At 41.5% G+C, this 12,094-nt stretch overlaps 1 protein-coding gene across 1 annotated transcript in view; it reads right to left on the reverse strand.

Moving 5' to 3' along the window:
* Nucleotides 1-284: 284 nt before the first annotated feature.
* Nucleotides 285-12,094, reverse strand: part of SPTLC2 (serine palmitoyltransferase long chain base subunit 2) — a 100,185-nt gene continuing 88,375 nt past the window's right edge. The window contains exon 12 of the mRNA XM_070797917.1: nt 285-5,392. Coding sequence (XP_070654018.1) covers nt 5,273-5,392 — 120 coding nt within the window. The 3' untranslated portion in view covers nt 285-5,272. The remainder of the gene's footprint in view (nt 5,393-12,094) is intronic.

Genomic DNA, 12,094 nt, shown 5'->3' on the forward strand with positions numbered 1-12,094 from the left:
CCTGTATGAATTCCTCTTGGGCTTCCCAAGTGGCTCCGTGGTAAAGAATCTGCCTGCCAGTACAGGAGCTATGGGTTCGATCCCTGGGTCAGGAAGATCCCCCGGAGAAGGGAATGGCACCCCACTCCAGTGTTCTCGCCTGGGAAATCCCATGGACAGAGGAGCCTGGCAGGCTGCCGTCTATGGGGCTGCAAAGAGCCGGACATGACTGAGTGACACACCGCACAGGGCCTGGCGTGGGAACAGCACTCGGTATTTATTGGTGGAATGAATAAAGGCAGATACAGCTTCTCGAGTATTTTATTGGAGCAAAACAATGTATTTGCATGGGATGATTCTTAAGTCATCTCAAGTAGTTCCCCTTCAGCTCTTAACATACACTCTCAGAATGGATACACCTTCCCCAAGCCATTATTTATAGCTCAATCATCATCCAACAAATCAAAAACAAAACAAAAAAATCATTCAGCAAAGAAGGGAGACAGGGTGACATTTAACACAATACTAAATCTTAAAAAATTAATTTATATATTTCCCTTCTCTTTCTCAGATTATATGAGCATTACAGGGCTGGAGAAGGGTTATCACAGCACCTCTTGCAAATTCCAGTTTTTCAGGAATGAAAAATATACAGGCCAACAAAATAAAGAGCTAAGCTCCCCATAAGCTATGTCTCTATTCTTCGTTTATCTTTCCCCCTTCTCTTAATGTTAGCTGCCTTTATCCAGAGAGGGATCATTAAGACTGTGTCTGCATGCTGGCTGTCTTGGTGACCTCACTAGTCTCCTCTGAAGAACCACTGAGGATGCTTTTTACTGTTCCAACCCTTAACAACTGAGGGAACAAGACCTAATGCTAAGGGTGAAGACATTCCACCCTGGCCAGGGATATGTCCCACACTTCTTAGAAGACCTGGGCCAAGCGACAAAGCCGTGCACAGGAACTCTGGAACCGTGGTGGAAAAAGCAGACACTGAGTGGGCTCCAGGCTCCTCGTCTATGGGAGGATCCACTATCCACGCAGACAGCAACAAGGCAGGACACCTGGCACAATATCAGGGCGCCGAACTAACTTTTACCTTTCATTCAACCTCCCCACAACTGCTCCAGAAGAACAGAGCTTTGGGTATGCTTCATTAAAAACATAGTAATGGCAGTTTAAGATAACCACTGAATTCTTTACGGTCAGTTGAATAAACTCATCATACCACAAAGAATTTCAGTTTATAAGGCCATTTATCATGTGTACTCTGTAGTAAACAAGACCTTGACCACAGCTCCTCCAAGTCCTTCCCAAGAATGACTGGGAATGTGATAACTCCAGACTCAGCAGAGACTAGATCATTTCCAATGAGGGCTTGAGCTAGCCCCTTCAGTCTCCTCCCTAGAAAAGGCTCAATCTATAGGAAAGGTGCTCAGAAGTACTGGAAGTGACTAAAGGGGCAATGGCATTTTTACACATTAAGAGCAAAGGGCTTACTGGCAAGTCCTGACATTTCTTCTGTACGATAAGGCAGGAAGCCAGCTGTCTAACTTAGCTATCTGGGCACATGGCAACTGGCCAGGAGTCTGAACACCATGTTTCATGGAGGTAACGCTGAGGAGAGAATGGAAGATATTCTGATTAACTAGCTTCACGGATTAAGATGCCCTGGGCACTGAGCTTCCATGTTAGGCAGGTAGCAGCATATCACTCTACAGGCTGAGGGTGCATTGAAGCAGACAGCTGCTCAATGGCCAAGACGAATCCTGTGATTTTCCTAACTCCCCCTTCATTACCCCTTGGGGCTACACTGGTTTTACCTGCGTGAAGTGCTCAACAATTCTTGACGTTCCTGACGGTGGACAGAGGAAAAGAACTCTTTCGTCTTTTCTAACCACACAGGTTATAGCAAGTAGAGATTAAAACCTATTCTGGCTTACCTAGAACATCAAGAGAGACACCCTGGGAACGTGGTCACAGCAACTCTTTGTATTATTACAAAAGAACCAGGAGGAACTTTCCTGGCAGTCCAGTGGTTAAGACTCCACGCTTCCACTGCAGGAGGCGCGGGTTTGATCCCTGACTGCAGAACTAGACTTCTGCATGCCATGCGGAGTGGCCAAAAAAAGAGAAAACTGGGCGACAGTCAATTATATTCAACCTTCTGAAGGTGGTTTTGCCACAAATTCATACAAAAGAAGAACCCGAATTCTCTTTCTTCACGTGACTAGCAGTTCTGTGCTGCTGCCTAACCCAGTATGACAAGTTGCCAGAGATCCTCATCAATTTGGAAAGGGAGGTGAGAGGGAATAAACGGCTTTGGCTTCTGAAAAGGCACCAGGCAAACACACAGCCCTCAGAAGCTGTGTCCCTTACTTCTGCTCACCTTCCATCCCCACATAAGGAAGAAGCCTGTTTGACCAACTGAAATACCCTATCACAAAAGTTTAAGATAGTGATGAAAAGACTAAAGGTGCTGAGTTCTTCAAACGAGCGAGCAGTACTCTGGGCTCCGGAGACCAGAATGTTTTTTAAAGGGAAAAAATGTTCCAAAGCAAAGTGAAAAGTTTGGTGTTTCAAAGACCTTAACCCTGAACCTTCCCTTTCAATATTTACTTGTTCCAAAACACACGCCATATTCTAGGGCAAAGCTTTTAATAAAGATGGGAGGAGAATCTGACATTGCCACTTGATCAATTCTTTGGATGTGATTTTGATGTCCCCTAGTTATATACTTCCTGGTTTCTGATTCGATCTGCACAAAACGGTCATATAAACCTGCAATGGATGAAGACAACGCTACATGAAAAGAGGGATGAGAAGAAGTAGTAAGGATTAGTCACACCTCTATCAGCTAAGTCCGATGGATCAGCTTTGGTAGGAATGGTTAGCAGATACCTGTTTGAATCCCATCAGATTCCTGAAGCAGGCTGTGTTAAACCATGTACTAAACAACACTTATTTGTTTTGGGTTTGTTTCTACTCATTCCCAATGACTTCATTTATATACACTTGTATTTTCCCAAGTACATGGTTAAATAATGGTGTTTGTGATATGACTGGACCCTAGATTTACATTACAGTTTCAGGAAGAGACAATCAGTGTGCATAATGTTTTTTCCTCTAGAAAGTAGAGTGCTTGGTGAGATCACAGTTTTTTCCACTTCAAAATAAACCTATAACTTAACTGCATTTATCCTGAAATAACTGCATAGCAAAGTGATATATATATATATATATATATATATATATATATTTAAATGCCCACATAACTGACATTTTAAGTTGCAGTGACTTCATGCAAGTCAAAATTAAAGACTGGCCATTAAGTTCATTGCTTAAAGTTTGTGACTTTTGCAAACTCTATACCAGCAAAAGCTCTCTGGTATTCTAATGGGGTTCTATGGTGAGGACTAGATGTGCAGGGATTGTTAGTAATGTATTTTATTTTACACGACTAATTACTTAGTTTACCACAGTCTTTTTTACTCCAACTTGTACCTGCTAAATGCAGTCCCTGCATCTCTACCTGGCTCATTTTTTTTTTTAATTCTTTAAAAAAGTATAATAAAACCTCCAACTATTTCAAGGGCTTAAGGTTCTCAGATGCTGAGAGTGACCTAAGATAACTTAAGACATGAAAACAGAACTTTACCAGCAACAGCATCGTTTATGTCCTCCACTAAACGTTTCAGCACAAAACACCACATCTGGTGACAAGATGTCTAGAGAGAACTTGGACTGAGAATTTTTTTTGCCGATAAAAGGAGCGATTTCAAAAATGTACAAAACTGCTTTCACACACAGGTCTTCATTCTGTTTCCACTCCTTCCCCTGTAGTACTGGATGGCTACTAAAAGCTGATCCTGGGTACAAAAAAGTCCAAAGTTCTCTTCACTTAAGCTTTGGTCAACGGAAAAAAAAAAGTAAGAACTTTAACAGGGTGATTTTCGGATTTGTTCTTTGGTCAAGCAGTATAAAGCTCACTGAAAGATGTTCCCTTGCCTGGTAATGAAAACGGAGTCAAAAGAGGATCTCAGGTTAGTGAAAGTGTGTTCAGAACTTCTCAGGGAGAAACAAGGAGGTAACGGAAGGAGATGGAGCCCGAGGCCCAAATGCCAGCTGAGAACTGCACCAGGACACTGAGGGCGAAAGAGCAACATCACTCAGAGAGTGCTACTTACAGAGGCCATCCTCTTGAGAGGGTGAGCTAGCAAACTCAGGAACGTGACAAACACCTTCTGAGCCCTCCAGGGGGTTCACCCACATTTTCCTTTATCAGTTTCAATCCTAATCTGGACCCAGACCCAGGCAGAGGCTGTCATAATTTTGAAAAGTAGAAAGCAGTAATAACCAACCCAGACGTTCTGTGGATACGAGGAGCCACCACCTCTTTCCACACGGCCCCTGCCCTCTCATGCTGGCAGGAGGAGGGATCACCGAGGGGCTGCTCTGCACAGAGCAGAGAGCTTGGGCATCAGCTTCAGCACCGAGGTCTGACCAGGGTGGTAAGTGGGTGCAATCTCCGTGTCTTAAAGAGGGGGCAGGAGTGTCAGATCGTAGCTTGGGAAACACCCAGAAACTGGACATAACCTTCAGAGGGTGACCATTATGGAGAAACATTTGATGGTGAAGGAGGATTATCCTCTGGTAGCCAGAACAAAACGGACAAAGACCAAGCCTCAGAGGCTCCTGGCCAGAGAGAGTTCCAAGCGGAGGGGGGCAGTTTTGGCAACGTTAGTCTTGACTGCCTTTCTCACACGGCTAGACTTCAGTTACCTTTAAAACACTGGTGGATTGTGTCGTGACTGGCTCAGTAGGGATTCCAAGGCTGGCAGCCTCTGAGACCTTGACTGAAGTTGAGTGGGAGGCACCTGCTCCCCAGGAAGGAGGGCCAGGGACGGCAGGAGCTCTGGCCGGGCGCAGGAGTAGGAGGGGGCTGCGAGAGCGAAACAGCCTGCGTGGTCAGCCAAAGACGGGCTAGGGTCAGCGTGATTTCACAAGTAGAATAGTTATAAAATAAAACATTTTTTTTTAATAGACAAAAAAAAGCAAAGTGAGTCACCCCCTTTTTTTTTTTTAAGGTGAAATGTAGCGAAGGAAGGATGTGCAGCAGTTTCTCACTATTTACAAAACGCCGCTGAGAGTGGAGGTGGCCGCCGTCAGTAGCTGAGGAAATGTCTTTCACGTGAGATGGCCACGGAAATGTGGTTCCTGCCACTGGCTCAGAGAGGCCACATGCAGTTCCTGGGTGAGTGAGACAGGTCCTGTAGCAGAGCACCAAAAAGGCTCAGTCTTCTGTTTCTTCATACGTCGTCTCATCAAAGGGCCTGTCCAGGAGGGGTACTGACCGATGACGGGAATACTTCAGGTGCAGCAGGTCCCCGACTTCATCTATCTCCTTTAAAGCCTAGTACACAAGACACAGCAGGAGTGAGTCAGAGCCAGGAGGAGGAAGGCACACTTGCTGCTTCACCTTTCTAAAAATCATCATGGCACGGCCATCCTGAGGTAGGCTGTGCCCAGTGCATTTGCTCTGAGCAAACTAGAGTCTGGCAGTGCAAAGAGCAGGTTTTTGAGCAAGGACATCAGGCTGACCATGAAGAACAGGCTGTGGACAGCAGGGATTCAGGATGAAGGGTATAATTAATCAACGTATGACATGCTTCTAGAAGAAGGAGTGTGTACCCTGAATTGGCCAGGATGGCTACAACTTGTTACCTCTCCTTTTATCCTCCAGTATGTGTTCTTTCTGGTATCACACTACCAGAAAAGCAATAAGAAGTTGGCATTGGGATGCTTCCTAGATGAGAGATGAAGAAAGTCCCCAAATGCACTGCTGTGCAGACTCGGTAAGAAAAAAGAAAGATCAGTCAGCATTTAAACTCAGGTTTGATTTTAAACCCCCAAATCCTAATGTGGACAGACTATCTTGTCTTTCCATCAAAACTCTCAGTATAACTTTCTTGTTGGTAAAGTTTGCTCTTTTATTTTTCAAAGATAATATGTTTCTTATAAAAATTAAAACACTAAGACAAGTGATGAAGTGAAAAATCTCTTACTAATTGCTACACTAGTCTTACCTCGTAATCTGTCTATGGTTTCCTATATATACTTAAAAACAAACAAAACCCAACTCCTGGTTGAAGTATACATACATACAGCAAAGTATACAAATCATAGTTCACAGTTAACTTTCCAAAAAGCAGCACACAGAGAGTGAGAACAGAGAGTCACAATGCAAGAAAGGGATGTGTGATGCGTGTGATGGGAATTTCTCAGAGCAATCCATTGACGATGGCCAAAATTCTGAAATCCTGGATTCTAAGGCTTTCTAATAAAAGCACCTGGCACAGGTCACAGACTGCATTTTCAGTTCAAGGCAGCTCTCCAGCACTGGCGTTCACTCCACAGGCATCTGTGGACGTGAGTCTAATAGGCTCGGCTTTGGTGAGAATGGCTCTATCTGGGACACTACCTCATTAGACTAAGAAAAGGTAGAAGCCCGGCTGCTTGACTGTGGCTCTCCAAATCTCCATCACATCATATGCATCATTTGTCCACTCAGGGTGATAATTACACAGGAAAATGTACACCATCTAGCTCAGAAAAGAAAATCAGCTGATTATTAGGTAATAGGCACATTCAACTGTTCTTAAGTTTAGCCTTTAAGAAATCAGTGTTTATGGGGAGGGGGACACTAATAAAAAGTACTGCATATTTATCCTAACATAAGAAAAAAATACTCTTCACTCCAAATGTGAAAAATATAAAAAGCAAGTAAGAGTTGGACTTCAATAGGCTATCAGAACAGTGGTACCTTTGAGGAGAGGTTTAATTAAAAGTTCCATATGGAAACAATTTAAGATTGAATTTCAGCTGAGACAATCTCTTAAGCCATTTATTCTCCCAACCTCTGATATAGGACTTACTAATTTAAAACAACACATGACTTACTAAATCACAAAGTAAAGGATATTCAGAAGAACATGAAATTGTTCATCAATTTAAAAAGAAAATGAGCAAGAAAGCCACCGCAGCCCAAAGGAATGTAGACTGATACTATAACAAATATCTCAGATGAACAGGTTTTACTGACATAAAAGAGAAAACCGTAACTACAAACTGCTGGCCATGTTGTGAGGTTACCTGCTTAGATTAGGAATAAGAAACCATTACAAGTATCAAAGTTTGTTAACAAATAGTCTACACTGAACTTCTGGATGACAGGATAAGATGAGTTCTTAGGGGGAAAACATGTTAATTATAGGGTTGCATATGGTCTTTGAATAAGAGAATATTCTAGAATAGCTGCACATCCCCAAGCTGACAATTCTGCTCTTCTCCTTTTTAAAAATAATAGCTTTACTGAGATATAATTCACAAAATTCACCTCTTAGAAGTTCATAATTCAGTGCTTCTGGGTATATTCAGAGTTGTACAACTTTCATCACTATCTAATTTTAAAACATTATCACTTCAAAAAATAAAGTCCATACTCAAATCCTCGTTCCTCCTTCCTCTAGGCTCTGACAACCACTGATCTGTTTCCTGGCCCGGTGGATGTGCCTGTTTTAGACACTGCATATGAACGGTCTTCTGTGTCTTCTTTCACTTTGCATCCTGTTTTCAAGGCTCATCCATGCTGTAAGGGTCTAACTTCATTCTTTGGCATGTGGTTATCCAGCTGTTCAGTACCATTAATTGAAGAGACTATACCTTCTCCATTAACCAGTCTTAGGCTTCCGTGTTGAAAATCAATTAGCCATAGATATTTGGGTTTATTTCTTGACTCTTGACTCTACTCCATTGGTCTACAAGTCTATCTTTATGCTAGTACTCCACCATTCCAATTACTGTAGCATTGTAGAAAGTTTTGTAATTGGGAAGTTTGAGTTCTCCAACTTCTATTTTCCTTCTCAATATTGTTTTGCTGATCTGGGGCCTCCTACTGTTCCATACGAATTTAAGGATCAGTTTTCCTATTTCTGCAAAAATAGCCATTGTAATTTTGATAGGGACGGCAGTGGGTCTACAGATCTTGCTGAACTGACATTTTAATAAACTTAAATCTTCCAGTCCATGGATATGGGCTATCTTTACATTTATTTAAGTCTTCCTTCATTTCTTCCAGCAATGTTTTACAGCTTCATATGCAAGTCTTCCACCTCCCTGGTTAAATTTATTCCTAGGTATTTTATTCTTTTGAATGCTATCGTAAATGAAATATTAATCTCCTTTTCATGTGTTCACTGCCAGTGTATAGAACACACTAATTTTTGTGTTTTTTACTCTGCAACTTTGCTGAATATATTTATTAGCTATAGCAGGTTAGTTTTTTAGTGTGAATTATAGTGCATTTCCTATATATAGAAGCATGTCTCAGGGCCTATTAATAAATGAAACTTCATTTGTATCTCATAATGTTCATGTTACTTCCATAAAAAATCATTAAGACAAAATGACTTTAACAAACCTGCAGTTTCAAAAAAAAAAACAAAACTTTATGCTTAAAAGACCTAAATGGAAGGCAAAGTCAAATAATCCTTCAATGGATATTATGAGAAAAAGATCAGAACTGTCAACTGGTAAACACACTATTGGCAATAGAAATCTACCAAGATACCTGATTACAGCTAAGTTATTTCATGAATCTGTTTAGTTATCAGGAGTAAAAATTTTTAGAAGACATAGTGAATAACTTTAGTCATTGCTTTTAATGACAGTTATTTTTTAAAAGGTGTGTTGAAACTCTTAAATACCCAAACAGGATGGAAGAGAAGCTGGTATCATTGGGTTAAAAAATAATGAAAGAAGAAATTCATCAGTAAGATTTTTGAGTAAAGGGAAAATCTATCGGAAAAATCTCAAAAAAAATAAAGAAGAAGAAAAACAAAGATATAATATCAATAAATTGAATCCCATTTCAGTGTCAGATGATTAAGAATATACCATATTTGTAGAAGATTTGCTATGAAGAAATAGGGACAAAAAAATCAAAATCTTTAGCAGTTAAGAAAATTAAAATGTCAATTAAGCTGTTTTTAAAAATTAAGCTTTTTAAAACATGCATTCATAATATTAAGATTAGTAGCTCTCCCATGAATTAATATTCTGATATTTCTATCACCTAATTTTTTTTTCTATCAACCAATTTTATGCAAATATGTTCTAGAGCTCTATAAACTCTTAGAAAGTAGTATTTATTTAAAGTTTGAAATCCTTTTGTGTTTTTTATAAGTCTGAAATCTTAAAGAGGCTGGAGACAAGACAGTGGAGTAGAAGGACTTGAGTTCATCCTCTCTCTAAATCACAACCCCCTGCTGAACAACCACTGACAAAAAAGACTGGAACCTATCATAAAAGATATTCTACATCCAAAGACAAAGGAGCCACAACAAGATGGCAGGAAGGCCACATTCGCAATACAATCAAATCTCACACCCAATGGGTGGGCAACTCACTGCCTGGAAAATAATTACATTGCAGAGTTTCTCCTATAGGAAGGAGAGTTCTGAGCCCCGTGTCAGGCATCCCAGCTTGGGGTGGGGGGTCTGGCAATGGGAGGAGCAGCATCTGGCTTTGAAGGCCAGTGGGGCTTGATTACAGTCCTCCCATTCCCACAGAATGGGAAACAGAAACTCCATTTTGGAAGATGCACACAACGTCTTGTATGCACCAGGACCCTGGGGAAAAGCCGTGACTCCATAGAAGCCTGGGCCAGACCTACATGCTGGTCTTGGAAGGGTCCCCAAGGGAAGGCAGGGGTGGCTGTGGCTCACACTGGTGGTGGAGGTATGGGGGAATACTCATTAGAGTCTGGAGACTGCTACTTTGACACCAAGACCTGGCCCCACCTAACAGCCTGTAGGCACCCAGTGCTTGGATGCGGCAGCCCAAACAACCAACACAGCAGGAACACAGGCCCACTCATCACCAGATAGGCTGCCTAAAGACTTCCTGAGCCCACAGCTGTCTCTAAACACTCTCCCTGATATGGCCCTGCTCACTAGAGGGACAAGACCCAGCTCTACCCACCAGTGGGCAGGCACCAATCCCTCCCACCAGGAAGCCTGCACAAGCCTCTAGACCAGCCTCAGCCACCAGGGGCCAGATACCAGAAGGACGAGGAACTTCAACCCTGCAGCCTGCGTAATGGAGACTGCAAACACAGAAAGTTAAGACAAAGTGAGACAGCAGAGGAGTATGTTCCAGACAAAGGATCAAGATAAAACCCTAGAAGACAAATCAGTGAAGTGGAGACAGGAAATCTACCTGAAAAAGTATTCACAGTAATGATAATAAAGATGACCCAAGATCTCAGGAAAAATAAAAAATGGAGGCACAGACCAAGAAGGTACAAGAAATGTATAATAAAGAGCTAGAAAATATAAACAACAGAGTTCAACAGCACAATAACTGAAATGAAAAATAGAAGGAATATTTTTATTATTAGTGATTCTACTAGAAGGAATCAACAGAATAAATGAATAAGAAGAACAGATAAGTGACTTGAAGATAAAATGGTGGAAATCACTGGAGTGGAAAAGAATAAGGAAAAAAGAGTTAAAAGAAATGAGGACAGTTTTAGAGACCTTTAGGACAACATTAAACACACCAACATTCACATGATAGGAGTCCCAGAGGAAGAAGAGAGAGAGAAAGGGCCTAAGAAAATATAGGGAGATAGTAGCAGAAAACTTCCCTAACATAGGAAAGGAAACAGCCACCCAAGTCCAGAAAGTGCAGAGTCCCATACAGCATAAACCCAAGGAAGATGTAACGCTTTGACTGTGTGGATCTCAACAAACTGTGGAAAATTCTTAAAGAGATGGGAATACCAGACCACCTGACCTGCCCCTTGAGAAATCTGTATGCAGGTCAGGAAGCAACAGTTAGTTCCAAGTCGGGAAAGGAGTATGTCAAGGCTGTATATTGTCACCCCGCTTATTTAACTTATATGCAGAGTACATCATGAGAAATGCTGGGCTGAATGAAGCACAAGCTGGGATCAAGATTGCCAGGAGAAATATCAATACCCTCAGATATGCAGATGACACCACTTTAATGACAGAAAACAAAGAAGAACTAAAGAGCCTCTTGATGAAAGTGAAAGAGGAGAGTGAAAAAGCTGGCTTAAAGCTCTGCATTCAGAAAACTAAGATCATGGCATCTGGTCCCATCACTTTATGGGAAATAGATGGGGAAACAATGGAAACAGTGACAGACTATTTGTTTGGGCTCCAAAATCACTGCAGATGGTGACCGCAGCCATGAAATTAAAAGACGAAGTTATGACCAACCTAGATAGCGTATTTAAAAGCAGAGACATTGCCAATAAAGGTCTGTCTAGTCAAAACTATGGTTTTTCCAATAGCCATGTATGGATGTGAGAGTTGGGCTATAAAGAAAGCTGAGTGCTGAAGAATTAATGCTTTTGAACTGTGGTGTTGGAGAAGACTCTTGAGAGTCCCTTGGACTGCAAAGAGATCCAACCAGTCCATCCCAAAGGAGATCAGTCCTGAATATTCATTGGAAGGACTGATGTTGAAGTTGAAACTCCAATACTTCAGCCACCTGATGCAAAGAAGTGACTCACTGGAAAACACTGTAATGCTGGCAAAGATTGAAGGTGGGAGGAGAAGGTGATGACAGAGGATGAGATCAATGGATGGCATCATCGACTCAATGGACCTGAGTTTGAGTAGACTCCTGGAGTTGGTGATGGACAGGGAGGCCTGGCATGCTGCAGTCCATGGGGTTGCAGAGAGTTGGACATGACTGAGCGACTGAACTAAACTGAAATGAACTAAATGCACCCAACATAGGAACATCTTAAAGCTTTAAAAAGTCTGAAGTCTTATGTGTGAGGTAATAGCATATTAAAGAAATACCAAGAGACGAGAACATATTAAGAGACCATAAATTTTTATAGTCAGTAATAATTATGAGTTCCTATTATATGCTTGGCACAAGAATGAAAAAAATAGACTTAGTTCCTGCTTAAGACTTACCTAATGGAAAAGACTGCCATTAAATAACTACAGGTGTAAAGAATTTTCTAGGCAAGAGTCTTAGGATTTTCAGAAACATCTAGCAAGAGGGTTTGGAA

The sequence above is a fragment of the Bos indicus genome, chromosome 10 (assembly GCF_029378745.1).
Source record: "Bos indicus isolate NIAB-ARS_2022 breed Sahiwal x Tharparkar chromosome 10, NIAB-ARS_B.indTharparkar_mat_pri_1.0, whole genome shotgun sequence".
NCBI lineage: Eukaryota > Metazoa > Chordata > Mammalia > Artiodactyla > Bovidae > Bos > Bos indicus.